Raw genomic sequence first — 20,212 nt, forward strand, 5'->3', positions numbered from 1 at the left:
GGTCTAACTGAACTGGGACAGCCTAACCACTACCATGGGACAGCCTAACCACTATCCTGGGACAGCCTAACCACAACCATGGGACAGCCTAACCACTACCCTAGGACTCTACACCACTTCCTCCCCAGGAACTACTTTATGCCCTAGTCTAACTGAACTGGGACAGCCTAACCACTACCCTTGGACAGCCTAACCACCTCCCTGGGACTCTACACCACTACCTACCTAGGAACTACTTTCCGCCCTGGTCTAACTGAGCTGGGACAGCCTAACCACAACACAGGGACAGCCTAACCACTACCCTGAGACTTCCCTACTACACTACATCACTACCTACTCAGAACTACTTTCTGCTCTCCACCAATCAGGTGAAAGCCACTCCTCAGTAAAAGGTACATGACAGTCAGCTGGGACCTAAAGGATTCTGAGACCATGAGAAACAAGATTCTCTGTTCTGATGAAACCAAGATTGAACTCTTTGGTCTGAATGCCAAGCGTCACGTCTGGAAGAAACCTGGTACCATCTCTAGGGTGAAGCACGGTGGTGGTGGCAGCATCATGCTGTGGGGATGTTTTTCAGTGGCAGGGACTGGGAGACTAGTCATGATTCGAGGCAAAGATGAACAGAGCAAAGTACAGAGAGATATCCTTGATGAAAACCTGCTCCGGAGCCTGTTTCTTTTCTGCTCTGTCATTATGGGGTATAGTTGTGTAGCTTGATGAGGAAGAAAATAAGGTTTCAGAATCAGGTAGTTTTGAGGTGTCAATCAAACCAGGAGAGAACAGAGGGAAGGAGTAGAGATGGAAGGATACAGAATCCAGAACAGAGGGAAGGAGAAGAGATGGAAGGATACAGAATCCAGAACAGAGGGAAGGAGAAGAGATGGAAGGATACAGAATCCAGAACAGAGGGAAGGAGAAGAGATGGAAGGATACAGAATCCAGAACAGAGGGAAGGAGAAGAGTTGGAAGGATACAGAATCCAGAACAGAGGGAAGGAGAAGAGGTGGAAGGATACAGAATCCAGGACAGAGGGAAGGAGAAGAGGTGGAAGGATACAGAATCCAGGACAGAGGGAAGGAGAAGAGATGGAAGGATACAGAATCCAGGACAGAGGGAAGGAGAAGAGATGGAAGGATACAGAATCCAGGACAGAGGGAAGGAGAAGAGATGGAAGGATACAGAATCCAGGACAGAGGGAAGGAGAAGAGGTGGAAGGATACAGAATCCAGGACAGAGGGAAGGAGAAGAGATGGAAGGATACAGAATCCAGAACAGAGGGAAGGAGAAGAGGTGGAAGGATACAGAATCCAGGACAGAGGGAAGGAGAAGAGGTGGAAGGATGCAGAATCCAGAACAGAGGGAAGGAGAAGAGATGGAAGGATACAGAATCCAGAACAGAGGGAAGGAGAAGAGATGGAAGGATACAGAATCCAGAACAGAGGGAAGGAGAAGAGATGGAAGGATACAGAATCCAGAACAGAGGGAAGGAGAAGAGATGGAAGGATACAGAATCCAGAACAGAGGGAAGGAGAAGAGATGGAAGGATACAGAATCCAGGACAGAGGGAAGGAGAAGAGATGGAAGGATACAGAATCCAGAACAGAGGGAAGGAGAAGAGATGGAAGGATACAGAATCCAGAACAGAGGGAAGGAGAAGAGATGGAAGGATACAGAATCCAGAACAGAGGGAAGGAGAAGAGATGGAAGGATACAGAATCCAGAACAGAGGGAAGGAGAAGAGTTGGAAGGATACAGAATCCAGAACAGAGGGAAGGAGAAGAGGTGGAAGGATACAGAATCCAGGACAGAGGGAAGGAGAAGAGGTGGAAGGATACAGAATCCAGGACAGAGGGAAGGAGAATAGATGGAAGGATACAGAATCCAGGACAGAGGGAAGGAGAAGAGATGGAAGGATACAGAATCCAGGACAGAGGGAAGGAGAAGAGATGGAAGGATACAGAATCCAGGACAGAGGGAAGGAGAAGAGGTGGAAGGATACAGAATCCAGGACAGAGGGAAGGAGAAGAGGTGGAAGGATACAGAATCCAGGACAGAGGGAAGGAGAAGAGGTGGAAGGATGCAGAATCCAGAACAGAGGGAAGGAGAAGAGATGGAAGGATACAGAATCCAGAACAGAGGGAAGGAGAAGAGATGGAAGGATACAGAATCCAGAACAGAGGGAAGGAGAAGAGATGGAAGGATACAGAATCCAGAACAGAGGGAAGGAGAAGAGATGGAAGGATACAGAATCCAGAACAGAGGGAAGGAGAAGAGATGGAAGGATACAGAATCCAGAACAGAGGGAAGGAGAAGAGATGGAAGGATACAGAATCCAGAACAGAGGGAAGGAGAAGAGGTGGAAGGATACAGAATCCAGGACAGAGGGAAGGAGAAGAGGTGGAAGGATGCAGAATCCAGAACAGAGGGAAGGAGAAGAGATGGAAGGATACAGAATCCAGAACAGAGGGAAGGAGAAGAGATGGAAGGATACAGAATCCAGAACAGAGGGAAGGAGAAGAGGTGGAAGGATACAGAATCCAGGACAGAGGGAAGGAGAAGAGGTGGAAGGATGCAGAATCCAGAACAGAGGGAAGGAGAAGAGATGGAAGGATACAGAATCCAGAACAGAGGGAAGGAGAAGAGATGGAAGGATACAGAATCCAGAACAGAGGGAAGGAGAAGAGATGGAAGGATACAGAATCCAGAACAGAGGGAAGGAGAAGAGATGGAAGGATACAGAATCCAGAACAGAGGGAAGGAGAAGAGATGGAAGGATACAGAATCCAGAACAGAGGGAAGGAGAAGAGATGGAAGGATACAGAATCCAGAACAGAGGGAAGGAGAAGAGATGGAAGGATACAGAATCCAGAACAGAGGGAAGGAGAAGAGATGGAAGGATACAGAATCCAGGCTGTAATCGCTGTCAAATATGCATCAACAAAGTACTGAGTAAAGGGTCTGAATATTTGTGGAAATGTCATATTTCAGATATTATTTATTTTGACCCCTTTTTCTCACCCAATTGGTTGTTGTCTCATCGCCGCAACTCCCGTACGGACTCGGGAGAGGCGACGGTCGAGAGCCGTGCGTCCTCCGTAAACACAACCCCAACCAAGCCGCACTGCTTTTTAACACAATGCACATCCAACCCAGAAACACCGTGCACCTGGTGACCTGGTCGCGTGCACTGCGCCCGGCCCGCCACAGGAGTCGCTAGTGCACGATGAGACAAGGATATCCCGGTTGGCCAAACCCTCCCTAACCCGGACGATGCTGGGCCAATTGTGTGACCGGCTGTGACAGAGCCTGGACTCGAACCCAGAATCTTTGGTGGCACTGGGGTATTGTGTGTAGCTTGATGAGGGAAAAAACGATTTATTCAAATTTAGAAATAAGGCTGTAACCTAACAAAATGTGAAAAAGTCAAGGGGTCTGAAAACTCTCTCTCTTTCTGTCTCGGTCTCTCTGTCTCTGTCTCTCTCTCTCTCTCTCTCTCTCTCTCTCTCTCTGTCACCAGTAATTAAAAAGAAGTAGTCATAAATTGATTCAGAGAGGATCCTCTATCGACCGACCACAGACAACTGCAGACTCTATATCTAACACAGACCTCTTATAGAACAGGATTGTGTGTGACTGTGTGTGTTCATGTCAGGTGTGTGTGTGTTCATGTCAGGTGTGTGTGTGTGTGTGTGTGTGTGTGAGAGAGACAGCAGAGCATTAGGATTAGTGTTGCAGCTCCATATCCCATTACCCTCTGTCCCAGGACTATCGCATCATCAGACCTGGACACATTTAGAGCACCCTACTGCTCTCTGGGTGCCCCTCTCTGTCTCTCTCTCTCTCTCTCTCTCTCTCTCTCTCTCTCTCTGTCTCTCTCTCTCTCTGTCTCTCTCTCTGTCTCTCTCTCTCTGTCTCTCTCTCTGTCTCTCTCTCTGTCTCTCTCTCTCTCTCTCTCTCTCTCTCTCTCTCTGTCTCTCTCTCTCTCGGTCTCTCTCTCTCTATCTCTCTCTCTCTCTCGCTCTCGGTCTCTCTCTCGGTCTCTCTCTCTCTCTCTCTCTCTCTCTCTCTGTATATATATATTTATATATATATCCGTCTCTCTGTGCTTCTGTCTGTTTATCTCTCTCTCTGTCTCTCTCTCTCTCTCTGTCTCTCTCTCTCTCTCTGTCTCTCTCTCTCTCTCTCTCTCTGTCTCTCTCTCTCTGTCTCTCTCTCTCTCTCTCTCTCTGTCTCTCTCTCTCTCTCTCTCTCTCTGTCTCTCTCTCTCTCTCTCTCTCTCTCTGTCTCTCTATATATATATATATATATATATATATATATATATATATATATCCGTCTCTCCGTGTCTCTCTGTCTGTTTATCTCTCTATCAATTCAATTCAATTCAATTCAAGGGCTTTATTGGCATGGGAAACATGTGTTAACATTGCCAAAGCAAGTGAGGTAGATAATATATAAAGTGAATATATGAAGTGAAATTAACAATAAAAATTAACAGTAAACATTACACATACAGAGGTTTCAAAACAATAAAGACATTACAAATGTCATATTATATATATACAGTGTTGTAACAATGTACAAATGGTTAAAGGACACAAGATAAAATAAATAAGCATAAATATGGGTTGTATTTACAATGGTGTTTGTTCTTCACTGGTTGCCCTTTTCTCGTGGCAACAGGTCACAAATCTTGCTGCCGTGATGGAACACTGTGGAATTTCACCCAGTAGATATGGGAGTGTCTATCTCTCTCTCTCTCTCTATATATATATATATGTATCCATCTCTCCGTGTCTCTCTGTCTGTTTATCTCTCTATCTCTCTCTCTCTCTCTCTCTCTCTCTCTCTCTCTCTCTCTCTCTCTCTCTCTCTCTCTCTCTCTCTATATATATATATATATATATATATATATATATATATATATATATATATATATATCCATCTCTCCGTGTCTCTCTGTCTGTTTATCTCTCTATCTCTCTCCCCTCACCATCCCTTCGATTTCTGATACTTTAGTCCCAGAGCCCCTTAGTTGTAGAGAGCGTTGTGACTTTTATAGAAGTGCTGTTTTGACTTTAGTGGTTAGATTTCTAAATACTTTAGTCCCAGAGCCCCTTAGTTGTAGAGAATGTTGTGACTTTTATAGAAGTGCTGTTTGGACTTTAGTTGGTCAGTTTGACGGCTAAAGGACATCTCTTCCCCATTACAATATATCTACAAGTTAAATGAGGGTCCCAGGTGTGTGTTTGTTTGTTTTTGAACAATGCTGTCTTAGATTCACACACACAGATGGCTGGGTGATTACCCATGGAGAACTATCACAGAGGAGAGGAGAGGAGAGTGGGAATGAGAGTAGGGGTGAGGGAAGGAGAGGAGGGGTGAGGGAATGAGAGCAGGGTGAGGGAAGGAGAGGAGAGAGAGAACGAGAGGAGAGGAGAGGAGAGGAGAGGAGAGGAGAGGGAGGGAGGGAAGGAGAGGAGAGGAGAGGGAAGGAAAAGAGAGGAGAGAGGGAACGAGAGGAGAGGAGAGGAGAGGAGAGGAGAGGAGAGGAGAGGAGAGTGGGAATGAGAGTAGGGGTGAGGGAAGGAGAGGAGGGGTGAGGGAAGGAGAGGAGGGGTGAGGGAATGAGAGCAGGGTGAGGGAAGGAGAGAAGAGGAGAGGGAAGGAGAGGAGAGAGGGAATGAGAGGAGGGGTGAGGAAAGGAGAGGAGAGGGAGGGAGGGAAGGAGAGGAGAGGAGAGGGAAGGAAAGGAGAGGAGAGAGGGAACGAGAGGAGAGGAGAGGAGGGGAGAGGAGAGGAGAGGAGAGGAGAGGAGAGGAGAGGAGAGGAGAGGAGAGGAGAGGGAAGGAAGGAAGGAAGGAAGGAGAGGAGAGGAGAGGAGTGGAGAGGAGTGGAGAGGAGAGGAGAGGAGAGGAGAGGAGAGGAGAGGAGAGCTCGAAAAAGAGGGAGAGAAACAACTCTGCCCCCCTCTGCACCAAACAGCACAACTCTGATCAACTCTGCCCACCTCTGAACCAATCAGCACAACTCTGATCAAATCTGCCCATCTCTGCACCAATCACCATAACTCTTCACAACTCTGAGTCAGTACAGTGAGTCAGTACATTGCAGTGAGTCAGTACAGTGAGTCAGTACTGTACAGTGAGTCAGTACAGTAAGTCAGTACAGTACAGTGAGTCAGTACAGTGAGTTCGTGCAGTGAGTCAGTACAGTAGTTAGTCAGTACAGTGAGTTAGTGCAGTGAGTCAGTACAGTACAGTGAGTCAGTACAGCAAACCAGTACAGTACAGTGAGTCAGTACAGTACATGATTTCAGTAAAGTACAGTGAGTCAGTACAGTACAGTAAGTCAGTACAGTACAGTGAGTCAGTACAGTGAGTCACTACAGTACAGTACATTGAGTCAGTACAGTACAGTGAGTAAGTACAGTGAGTCAGTACAGTGCAGCGAGTCAGTACAGTGAGTCAGTACAGTATATTGAGTCAGTACAATGAGTCAGTACATTACAGTGAGTCAGTTCAGTGATACAGTACATTACAGTGAGTCAGTACAGTGAGTCAGTACAGTGAGTCAGTACAGTACAGTGAGTCAGTACAGTACTGTGAGTCAGTACAGTGAGTCAGTACAGTACAGTACATTACAGTACAGTAAGTCAGTACAGTGAGTCAGTACAGTACAGTACAGTGCAGTACAGTACAGTGAGTCAGTGCAGTACAGTACAGTGAGTCACTACAGTGCAGTACATTGAGTCAGTACAGTGAGTCAGTACAGTGAGTCAGTACAGTAAGTACAGTACATTACAGTACTGTAAGTCATTACAGTGAATCAGTACAGTGCGTCAGTACAGTACAGTACAGTACAATACAGTACATACAGTAAGTCAGTACAGTACAGTAAGTCAGTACAGTGAGTCATTACAGTACAGTGAGTCATTACAGTACAGTACATTACTGTACAGTAAGTCAGTACAGTACAGTAAGTCAGTACAGTGAGTCATTACAGTACAGTGAGTCATTACAGTACAGTACATTACTGTACAGTAAGTCAGTACAGTACTGTGAGTCAGTACAGTGAGTCAGTAAAGTGAGTCCGTACAGTAAGTCAGTACAGTACAGTGAGTCAGTACATCACAGTGAGTCAGTACAGTGAGTCAGTACAGTACAGTGAGTCAGTACAGTACAGTACAGTGAGTCAGTACAGTGAGTTAGTACAGTACAGTGAGTCAGTACATCACAGTGAGTCAGTACAGTGAGTCAGTACTGTACAGTGAGTCAGTACAGTACAGTACAGTGAGTCAGTACAGTGAGTCAGTACAGTGAGTCAGTACAGTGCAGTACAGTGAGTCAGTACAGTGAGTCAGTACAGTGAGTCAGTACAGTGCAGTGCAGTGCATTGCTCCCATAATACAATACAGAAGACTCCATGTAATAATATAGTAATATATGTTACACTTGGCCTATCAATCTCCTAAGGACAGTGTGATTATAAAGGTTTGTAAACAGCTACCTGCTGTCTGTCCATTCTGCTCCTGTGGAGAGCGAGGACCATTTAAATTAACAAGAGTTAGATCAGCGTCTCTGGGCCGAGGACTGGGGATGGCTAGGAAGGGAGTATAGGAAGAGGAGGAGAGAGGAGGTGAGAGAGGAGAGGAGAGAGGGGATGGCTAGGAAGGGAGTATAGAAAGAGGAGGATAGAGGAGGAGAGGAGAGAGGGGATGGAGACAGACAGACCTATTCTGTTACAGTAGCATCATGGAGACAGACAGACCTATTCTGTTACAGTAGCATCATGGAGACAGACAGACCTATTCTGTTACAGTAGCATCATGGAGACAGACAGATCTATTCTGTTACAGTAGCATCATGGAGACAGACCTATTCTGTTACAGTAGCATCATGGAGACAGACAGACCTATTCTGTTACAGTAGCATCATGGAGACAGACAGACCTATTCTGTTACAGTAGCATCATGGAGACAGACAGACCTATTCTGTTACAGTAGCATCATGGAGACAGACAGACCTACTCTGTTACAGTAGCATCATGGAGACAGACAGACCTATTCTGTTACAGTAGCATCATGGAGACAGACAGATCTATTCTGTTACAGTAGCATCATGGAGACAGACCTATTATGTTACAGTAGCATTATGGAGACAGACAGACCTATTCTGTTACAGTAGCATCATGGAGACAGACAGACCTATTCTGTTACAGTAGCATCATGGAGACAGACAGACCTATTCTGTTACAGTAGCATCATGGAGACAGACAGACCTATTCTGTTACAGTAGCATCATGGAGACAGACAGACCTACTCTGTTACAGTAGCATCATGGAGACAGACAGACCTACTCTGTTACAGTAGCATCATGGAGACAGACAGACCTATTCTGTTACAGTAGCATCATGGAGACAGATAGACCTATTCTGTTACAGTAGCATCATGGAGACAGGCAGACCTATTCTGTTACAGTAGCATCATGGAGACAGACAGACCTATTCTGTTACAGTAGCATCATGGAGACAGACAGACCTATTCTGTTACAGTAGCATCATGGAGACAGACAGACCTATTCTGTTACAGTAGCATCATGGAGACAGACAGATCTATTCTGTTACAGTAGCATCATGGAGACAGACCTATTCTGTTACAGTACCATCATGGAGACAGACCTATTCTGTTACAGTAGCATCATGGAGGCAGACCTACTCTGTTACAGTAGAATCATGGAGACAGACAGACCTATTCTGTTATAGTACCATCATGGAGACAGACAGACCTACTCTGTTACAGTAGCATCATGGAGACAGACAGATCTATTCTGTTACAGTAGCATCATGGAGACAGACCTACTCTGTTACAGTAGCATCATGGAGACAGACAGACCTGTTCTGTTACAGTAGCATCATGGAGACAGACAGACCTATTCTGTTACAGTAACATCATGGAGACAGACAGACCTACTCTGTTACAGTAGCATCATGGAGACAGACAGACCTACTCTGTTACAGTAGCATCATGGAGACAGACAGACCTACTCTGTTACAGTAGCATCATGGAGACAGACAGACCTATTCTGTTACAGTAGCATCATGGAGACAGACAGATCTATTCTGTTACAGTAACATCATGGAGACAGACATACCTATTCTGTTACAGTAACATCATGGAGACAGACCTATTCTGTTACAGTAGCATCATGGAGACAGACAGACCTATTCTGTTACAGTAGCATCATGGAGACAGACAGACCTATTCTGTTACAGTAGCATCATGGAGACAGACAGACCTATTCTGTTACAGTAGCATCATGGAGACAGACAGACCTACTCTGTTACAGTAGCATCATGGAGACAGACAGACCTATTCTGTTACAGTAGCATCATGGAGACAGACAGATCTATTCTGTTACAGTAGCATCATGGAGACAGACCTATTATGTTACAGTAGCATTATGGAGACAGACAGACCTATTCTGTTACAGTAGCATCATGGAGACAGACAGACCTATTCTGTTACAGTAGCATCATGGAGACAGACAGACCTATTCTGTTACAGTAGCATCATGGAGACAGACAGACCTATTCTGTTACAGTAGCATCATGGAGACAGACAGACCTACTCTGTTACAGTAGCATCATGGAGACAGACAGACCTACTCTGTTACAGTAGCATCATGGAGACAGACAGACCTATTCTGTTACAGTAGCATCATGGAGACAGATAGACCTATTCTGTTACAGTAGCATCATGGAGACAGGCAGACCTATTCTGTTACAGTAGCATCATGGAGACAGACAGACCTATTCTGTTACAGTAGCATCATGGAGACAGACAGACCTATTCTGTTACAGTAGCATCATGGAGACAGACAGACCTATTCTGTTACAGTAGCATCATGGAGACAGACAGATCTATTCTGTTACAGTAGCATCATGGAGACAGACCTATTCTGTTACAGTACCATCATGGAGACAGACCTATTCTGTTACAGTAGCATCATGGAGGCAGACCTACTCTGTTACAGTAGAATCATGGAGACAGACAGACCTATTCTGTTATAGTACCATCATGGAGACAGACAGACCTACTCTGTTACAGTAGCATCATGGAGACAGACAGATCTATTCTGTTACAGTAGCATCATGGAGACAGACCTACTCTGTTACAGTAGCATCATGGAGACAGACAGACCTGTTCTGTTACAGTAGCATCATGGAGACAGACAGACCTATTCTGTTACAGTAACATCATGGAGACAGACAGACCTACTCTGTTACAGTAGCATCATGGAGACAGACAGACCTACTCTGTTACAGTAGCATCATGGAGACAGACAGACCTACTCTGTTACAGTAGCATCATGGAGACAGACAGACCTATTCTGTTACAGTTGCATCATGGAGACAGACAGATCTATTCTGTTACAGTAACATCATGGAGACAGACATACCTATTCTGTTACAGTAACATCATGGAGACAGACCTATTCTGTTACAGTAGCATCATGGAGACAGACAGACCTATTCTGTTACAGTAGCATCATGGAGACAGACAGACCTATTCTGTTACAGTAGCATCATGGAGACAGACAGACCTATTCTGTTACAGTAGCATCATGGAGACAGACAGACCTACTCTGTTACAGTAGCATCATGGAGACAGACAGACCTATTCTGTTACAGTAGCATCATGGAGACAGACAGATCTATTCTGTTACAGTAGCATCATGGAGACAGACCTATTATGTTACAGTAGCATTATGGAGACAGACAGACCTATTCTGTTACAGTAGCATCATGGAGACAGACAGACCTATTCTGTTACAGTAGCATCATGGAGACAGACAGACCTATTCTGTTACAGTAGCATCATGGAGACAGACAGACCTATTCTGTTACAGTAGCATCATGGAGACAGACAGACCTACTCTGTTACAGTAGCATCATGGAGACAGACAGACCTACTCTGTTACAGTAGCATCATGGAGACAGACAGACCTATTCTGTTACAGTAGCATCATGGAGACAGATAGACCTATTCTGTTACAGTAGCATCATGGAGACAGGCAGACCTATTCTGTTACAGTAGCATCATGGAGACAGACAGACCTATTCTGTTACAGTAGCATCATGGAGACAGACAGACCTATTCTGTTACAGTAGCATCATGGAGACAGACAGACCTATTCTGTTACAGTAGCATCATGGAGACAGACAGATCTATTCTGTTACAGTAGCATCATGGAGACAGACCTATTCTGTTACAGTACCATCATGGAGACAGACCTATTCTGTTACAGTAGCATCATGGAGGCAGACCTACTCTGTTACAGTAGAATCATGGAGACAGACAGACCTATTCTGTTATAGTACCATCATGGAGACAGACAGACCTACTCTGTTACAGTAGCATCATGGAGACAGACAGATCTATTCTGTTACAGTAGCATCATGGAGACAGACCTACTCTGTTACAGTAGCATCATGGAGACAGACAGACCTGTTCTGTTACAGTAGCATCATGGAGACAGACAGACCTATTCTGTTACAGTAACATCATGGAGACAGACAGACCTACTCTGTTACAGTAGCATCATGGAGACAGACAGACCTACTCTGTTACAGTAGCATCATGGAGACAGACAGACCTACTCTGTTACAGTAGCATCATGGAGACAGACAGACCTATTCTGTTACAGTAGCATCATGGAGACAGACAGATCTATTCTGTTACAGTAACATCATGGAGACAGACATACCTATTCTGTTACAGTACAATTACAAGGGCCATTCTCAGCTGTGTGAGGTAGTTTCAAATTTCACATGGAGATCAAAACTCTATCTCCCCCCCCCCCCTTCTCACTATCTCCGCCCCTTCTCTCTATCTTTCACCCCCCACCACCACCCCCCTTCGCTCTCTCTCTTTCTCATCCCACCAGCCAATGACACATGACCATTTCCACATGTTATACAATCCAGCTAATGTCCATATAAAAAGGGTTTTAACCAATGGGGTTCTAAAGCCTATGACTGGTCCATGTTGGGGGGGAAGGGGGGGGGGGGTTCTGAAATCTTCAGCCAATGACGTGTCCATGTTGGGGGGGGTTCTGAAATCTTCAGCCAATGACGTGTCCATGTTGGGGGGGGTTCTGAAATCTTCAGCCAATGACGTGTCAATGTTGGGGGGGGTTCTGAAATCTTCAGCCAATGACGTGTCCATGTTGGGGGGGAAGGGGGGGGGGGGTTCTGAAATCTTCAGCCAATGACGTGTCCATGTTGGGGGGGGTTCTGAAATCTTCAGCCAATGACGTGTCCATGTTGGGGGGGGTTCTGAAATCTTCAGCCAATGACGTGTCCATGTTGGGGGGGTTCTGAAATCTTCAGCCAATGAAAGATGTCTATATAAAGAAGTGGTATTAAAGTTTCAGCCAATCACAGATTATCATTATTTTTGCGTTTCCACAGCAACACCACAGAGGCGGGCGGGACCTACATTAAAAAGTGCTGTAAAGGATTCTGCATCGACATCCTGAAGAAGATCGCGAAGTACGTGAAGTTCACCTACGATCTCTACCTGGTTACCAACGGTAAACATGGGAAGAAGATCAACAACGTGTGGAACGGGATGGTGGGAGAGGTGAGTGATTAATAATAATTATAATATGTTATAATATCATACAGGTGATTGTTAGTTTTACTCTGTCCTGTCTCATAGTTGAAACAACATCGTAGTTTACGCAGCTAACGGCTAAAGGCTAGTCTCAGCAATATACTGTAGTATAATTTTGCTGTGTTTAGCTAACGGCTAAAGGCTAGTCTCAGCATTATACTGTAGTATCATTTTACTGTGTTTAGCTAATGGCTAAAGGCAAGTCTCAGCAATATACTGTAGTATCATTTTACTGTGTTCAGCTAATGGCTAAAGGCTAGTCTCAGCAATATATTGTGGTATCATTTTACTGTGTTTAGCTAATGGCTAAAGGCTAGTCTCAGAATAATACTGTAGTATCATTTTACTGTGTTTAGCTAAGGGCTAAAGGCTAGTCTCAGCAATATACTGTAGCATCATTTTACTGTGTTTAGCTAATGGCTAAAGGCTAGTCTCAGCGATGTACTGTAACATAATTTTACTGTGTTTAGCTAACGGCTAAAGGCTAGTCTCAGCATTATACTGTAGCATTATAATATACAGCAGTGACTTCCTATTAACAACATCAACAACAACACGCTAACACACTAGATTAAAGATTAACCCAGAACCTGTCTCTCCCTCCTTCACTCCATCTCTCTCCATGTCTTTCTCCCCCCACTCTCCCTCCCTCCTCCCTCTATCGTTTCCTCCCTCCCTCCCTCCCTCCCTCCCCACATTCCTCCCCTCCCTCTCTCCTTCCTGCTCTCCTCCTTCTTTCCTTCCCTCTCTCCTTCCCTCCCTCCTCCCTCTCTCCTTCCCTCCCTCCTCCCTCTCTCCTCCCCTCTCTCCTCCCTCTCTCCTCCCTCTCTCCTTCCCTCCCTCCTTCCTCTCTCCTTCCATCTCTCTTCCCTCTCTCTTCCGTATCTCCTTCCCTCTCTCCTCCCTCTCTCCTTCTCTCTCCTTCCCTCCCTCCTCCCTCTCTCCTTCTATCTCTCCTTCCCTCCCTCCTCCCTCTCTCCCCATCTCCTCCCTCTCTCCTTCCCTCTCTCCTCCCTCTCTCCTTCTCTCTCCTTGTCTTTCTCCCCCTGCTGTCCCTCCCTTTCTCCTTCTCTTTCTCCTCCCTCTCTCCTTCCTTGCCTCCCTCCCTCCCTCCCTCCCTCCCAGGTGGTCTATAAGAAAGCTGTCATGGCCGTCGGCTCTCTGACGATCAATGAGGAGCGTTCTGAGGTCATCGATTTCTCCGTCCCGTTCGTGGAAACTGGAATAAGCGTCATGGTCTCCCGTAGCAACGGAACCGTCTCCCCGTCCGCCTTCCTTGGTAACCCTCCCCGTGTTTTGGGGACATTTGGGTTGTCTGTGTTGTTTTCACCACCTGACAGATTGTGTTTATCAAACATTTTTTTTAAAAACAGAACTGTCCCTCTCATATTCTGTTAATACGTGCTGCATCTGGTCTATACAGCACCACTAACAGGACTGGTCTATACAGCACCACTAACAGGACTGGTCTATACAGCACCACTAACAGGACTGATCTATACAGCACCACTAACAGAACTGATCTATACAGCACCACTAACAGGACTGATCTATACAGCACCACTAACAGGACTGGTCTATACAGCACCACTAACAGGACTGGTCTATACAGCACCACTAACAGGACTGGTCTACACAGCACCACTAACAGGACTGGTCTACACAGCACCACTAACAGGACTGGTCTACACAGCACCACTAACAGGACTGATCTATACAGCACCACTAACAGGACTGGTCTATACAGCACCACTAACAGGACTGATCTATACAGCACCACTAACAGAACTGATCTATACAGCACCACTAACAGGACTGATCTATACAGCACCACTAACAGAACTGATCTATACAGCACCACTAACAGGACTGGTCTATACAGCACCACTAACAGGACTGGTCTATACAGCACCACTAACAGAACTGATCTATACAGCACCACTAACAGAACTGATCTACACAGCACCACTAACAGGACTGGTCTATACAGCACCACTAACAGGACTGGTCTACACAGCACCACTAACAGGACTGGTCTACACAGCACCACTAACAGGACTGATCTATACAGCACCACTAACAGGACTGGTCTATACAGCACCACTAACAGGACTGGTCTATACAGCACCACTAACAGGACTGATCTATACAGCACCACTAACAGGACTGATCTATACAGCACCACTAACAGGACTGGTCTACACAGCACCACCAACAGGACTGGTCTATACAGCACCACTAACAGGACTGATCTATACAGCACCACTAACAGAACTGATCTACACAGCACCACTAACAGGACTGGTCTATACAGCACCACTAACAGAACTGATCTATACAGCACCACTAACAGAACTGATCTATACAGCAGCACTAACAGGACTGATCTATACAGCACCACTAACAGGACTGGTCAATACAGCACCACTAACAGGACTGGTCTATACAGCACCACTAACAGGACTGATCTATACAGCACCACTAACAGGACTGGTCTATACAGCACCACTAACAGGACTGATCTATACAGCACCACTAACAGGACTGATCTATACAGCACCACTAACAGAACTGATCTATACAGCACCACTAACAGGACTGGTCTATACAGCACCACCAACAGGACTGATCTATACAGCACCACCAACAGGACTGATCTACACAGCACCACTAACAGGACTGGTCTATACAGCACCACTAACAGGACTGGTCTATACAGCACCACTAACAGGACTGATCTACACAGCACCACTAACAGGACTGATCTATACAGCACCACTAACAGGACTGGTCTATACAGCACCACTAACAGGACTGGTCTATACAGCACCACTAACAGGACTGGTCTATACAGCACCACTAACAGGACTGATCTATACAGCACCACTAACAGGACTGGTCTATACAGCACCACTAACAGGACTGGTCTATACAGCACCACTAACAGGACTGATCTATACAGCACTACTAACAGGACTGATCTATACAGCACCACTAACAGGACTGATCAATACAGCACCACTAACAGGACTGATCTATACAGCACCACTAACAGGACTGATCTACACAGCACCACTAACAGGACTGATCTATACAGCACCACTAACAGGACTGGTCTATACAGCACCACTAACAGGACTGATCTATACAGCACCACTAACAGGACTGATCTATACAGCACCACTAACAGGACTGGTCTATACAGCACCACTAACAGGACTGATCTATACAGCACCACTAACAGGACTGATCTATACAGCACCACTAACAGGACTGGTCTATACAGCACCACTAACAGGACTGGTCTATACAGCACCACTAACAGGACTGATCTATACAGCACCACTAACAGGACTGATCTATACAGCACCACTAACAGGACTGATCTATACAGCACCACTAACAGGACTGATCTATACAGCACCACTAACAGGACTGATCTATACAGCACCACTAACAGGACTGGTCTATACAGCACCACTAACAGGACTGGTCTATACAGCACCACTAACAGGACTGATCTATACAGCACCACTAACAGGACTGATCTATACAGCACCACTAACAGGACTGATCTATACAGCACCACTAACAGGACTGATCTATACAGCACCACTAACAGGACTGGTCTATACAGCACCACTAACAGGACTGGTCTATACAGCACCACTAACAGGACTGGTCTATACAGCACCACTAACAGTATGAAGGAAGTCAGGACTGTGTGTATCTAATCTGATGTGTGTCTCTGTGTGTATCTAATCTGATGTGTGTCTCTGTGTGTATCTAATCTGATGTGTGTCTCTGTGTGTATCTAATCTGATGTGTGTCTCTCTGTGTCTCTGTGTGTATCTAATCTGATGTGTGTCTCTGTGTGTCTCTATGTCTCTGTGTGTATCTAATCTGATGTGTGTCTTTGTGTCTCTGTGTGTATCTAATCTGATGTGTGTCTCTGTGTGTCTCTGTGTGTATCTAATCTGATGTGTGTCTCTGTGTGTGTGTGTGTACTCATGTCTCTTCTCTCTGTCTCTCTCTGTGTGTATCTAATCTGATGTGTGTCTCTGTGTGTATCTAATCTGATGTGTGTCTCTGTGTGTGTGTGTGTACTCATGTCTCTTCTCTCTGTCTCTCTCTGTGTGTATCTAATCTGATGTGTGTCTCTGTGTGTGTCTAATCTGATGTGTGTCTCTGTGTGTATCTAATCTGATGTGTGTCTCTGTGTGTGTCTAATCTGATGTTTGTCTCTGTGTCTCTGTGTGTATCTAATCTGATGTGTGTCTCTGTGTCTCTGTGTGTATCTAATCTGATGTGTGTCTCTGTGTGTGTGTATTCATGTCTCTTCTCTCTGTCTCTCTCTGTGTGTATCTAATCTGATGTGTGTCTCTGTGTGTATCTAATCGGATTTGTGTCTCTGTGTGTATCTAATCTGATGTTTGTCTCTGTTTGTATTCATGTCTCTGTCTCTCTCTGTGTGTTTCAGAGCCGTTCAGTGCGACGGTGTGGATCATGATGTTTGTGATGCTGTTGTTGGTAACAGCGATGGCTGTGTTCATGTTTGAATACATCAGCCCTCTGGGCTTTAACAGGAACCTGGCACAGGGGAGAGGTAGGCACACACACACACACACACACACACACACACACACACACACACACACACACACACACACACACACACACACACACACACACACACACACACACACACACACACACACACACACACACACACACACACACACACACACACACACACACACACACACACACACACACACACACACACCTTTTTAAGTCTGAATTTACCTTTTCCTTCCTTCCTTCCTTCCCTCCCTCCCTCCCTCCAGACCCCCACGGCCCATCGTTCACTATGGGTAAGGCGGTGTGGCTGCTGTGGGGTCTGGTGTTCAACAACTCTGTCCCGGTTCAGAACCCTAAAGGCACCACCAGTAAGTTCATAGTGTCGGTGTGGGCCTTCTTCGCCGTCATCTTCCTGGCCTCCTACACAGCCAACCTGGCTGCCTTCATGATCCAGGAGGAGTTTGTAGACCAGGTCACGGGACTGTCTGACAACAAGGTAATATTTTACTGTTCATACTCTCAGCATGTTAAGAATTATAGTTATAAATAAATATAAAAATAAAATAACATTGATTTGATAAATAAAAAATAAATTAAAAAAATAGTTTTTTTTATGTACGATGTTCCAGTCCCATTGAGAATTTCGCTGGAGCGAAGAATCGCTTTTGGTGACCTTAAGAACTCGTGTTAGCTCCCTAGAGCTGATGCCCCCCCCCCCTCTACACAAAGGGGGCTTTAGCTCAGAGAGCTAACACTATCTTGAGCTACACCGATTCCCTGGGTTGAATACGCTGTCGGTGTCGACATACATGGCCCGGAGTTTAGAGACAGAGATAGAGGCAGGGCCTAGAAATAGGGTTTTTAATAGATTGTGTGTTCACCTAGATGTTTACATTTACATTCTATGTCTGTATGTTCTGTGCTGCATTCACGTCCTCGCGGAACGATCGGAAATGCACAATTTCCGAGTCGGAACTACAAACGGGGAAACTAGAGTTACAATCTTGTAACCCCCTCGGATTCCCCGTCGGAATGTTTCCGAGATTCCGAGATTCCGCAGAGCGCGTGAAGCTAGCATAGAGGCTAGGGAATCACAGCATAGCCACCTACTTTATGTCAGCTTCAGTTCTATTGTCCCATAGACTTAAATAGACAGCTCTAGTGTTCCCTAAGACTGTTTTTAGCATGGGCCCTCTATCTAACTCTATGGATCTACTGTCCCATAAACGTAGATAGATAGATCTAATGCCACAAAGCCTGTTTTTAGCATGGGCCCTCTATCTACCTCTATGGACCTATTGTCCCATAGACTTTGATAGACAACTCTAGTGCCAAAAAGCCTGTTTTTAGCATGGGCCAGAGACATTGAGGACATTCACCATTTTTTTAAGTAGTCAACTGGATGGGACTTCCTGTGGGTTAAGGAAGGGTCGTTCACATAACTCCATCCGGGTCATTAGGAAGGATCAGCCAATGAATTACACTGCTTAGTTTAACATTCCGTAACTGCAGGAGCCTGTAAATCACCAAGCTTGACTTTAATTAACAGGTTCATTTGTTAGTAAATCACAGAGCTTGACTTAATAAACAGGTTCAGTTGATAGTAAATCACCAAGCTTGACTTTAATAAACAGGTTCAGTTGATAGTAAATCACCAAGATTGACTTTAATTAATAGGTTCAGTTGATAGTAAATCACCAAGCTTGACTTTAATTAATAGGTTCAGTTGATAGTAAATCACCAAGCTTGACTTTAATAAACAGGTTCAGTTGATAGTAAATCACCAAGCTTGACTTTAATAAACAGGTTCAGTTGATAGTAAATCACCAAGCTTGACTTTAATAAACAGGTTCAGTTGATAGTAAATCACCAAGCTTGACTTTAATTAACAGGTTCAGTTGATAGTAAATCACCAAGCTTGACTTTAATAAACAGGTTCAGTTGATAGTAAATCACCAAGCTTGACTTTAATAAACAGGTTCAGTTGATAGTAAATCACCAAGCTTGACTTTAATAAACAGGTTCAGTTGATAGTAAATCACCAAGCTTGACTTTAATAAACAGGTTCAGTTGATAGTAAATCACCAAGCTTGACTTTAATAAACAGGTTCAGTTGATAGTAAATCACCAAGCTTGACTTTAATAAACAGGTTCAGTTGATAGTAAATCACCAAGCTTGACTTTAATTAACAGGTTCAGTTGATAGTAAATCACCAAGCTTGACTTTAACCTTTCTGATCTCCCCATCCCGGATCCGGGTTCGTGAATACAGACTCAAGCTCATTACCATAACGCAACGTTAACTATTCATGAAAATCGCAAATGAAATGAAATAAATATGCTAGCTCTCAAGCTTAGCCTTTTGTTAACAACACTGTCATCTCAGATTTTCAAAATATGCTTCTCAACCATTGCAAAACAAGCATTTGTGTAACAGTATTGATGGCTAACGTAGCATTTAGCATTAGCATTCAGCTGGCAACATTTACACAAAAAAACAGAAAAGCATTCAAAAAAATCATTTACCTTTGAAGAACTTCAGATGTTTTCAATGAGGAGACTCTCAGATAGCAAATGTTCAGTTTTTCCTGAAAGATTATTTGTTTAGGACAAATCGCTCCGTTTTCTGCGTCACGTTTAGCTATGAAAAAACCCCTGTATCCAGGATTGTGTAAATCTATCAGCAAGCTCATTAGCATAACACAACGTTAACTATTTATGAAAATCGCAAATGAAATGAAATAAATATGCCATCTCTCAAGCTTAGCCTTTTGTAAACAACACTGTCATCTCAGATTTTCAAAATATGCTTCTCAACCATAGGAAAACAATCATTTGTGTAAAAGTAGCTAGCTAGAGTTAGCATTTTGCGTTAGCATTTAGCGTTAGCATTAGCGTTAGCATCCAGCACGCAACATTAACAAAAACATAAAAGCCTTCAAATAAAAT

General features: G+C 44.7%; 1 protein-coding gene across 1 annotated transcript in view; it reads left to right on the forward strand.

Annotated features, from left to right (window-relative positions):
- Positions 1-20,212, forward strand: part of LOC118938358 (glutamate receptor ionotropic, NMDA 2A-like) — a 348,126-nt gene that overhangs the window by 302,556 nt on the left and 25,358 nt on the right. Inside the window, exons 7-10 of the mRNA XM_036941969.1 lie at positions 12,478-12,649; positions 13,808-13,961; positions 17,163-17,288; positions 17,530-17,759. Coding sequence (XP_036797864.1) covers positions 12,478-12,649; positions 13,808-13,961; positions 17,163-17,288; positions 17,530-17,759 — 682 coding nt within the window. The remainder of the gene's footprint in view (positions 1-12,477; positions 12,650-13,807; positions 13,962-17,162; positions 17,289-17,529; positions 17,760-20,212) is intronic.

This window comes from Oncorhynchus mykiss, chromosome 13 (assembly GCF_013265735.2).
Source record: "Oncorhynchus mykiss isolate Arlee chromosome 13, USDA_OmykA_1.1, whole genome shotgun sequence".
Classification (NCBI taxonomy): Eukaryota; Metazoa; Chordata; class Actinopteri; order Salmoniformes; family Salmonidae; genus Oncorhynchus; species Oncorhynchus mykiss.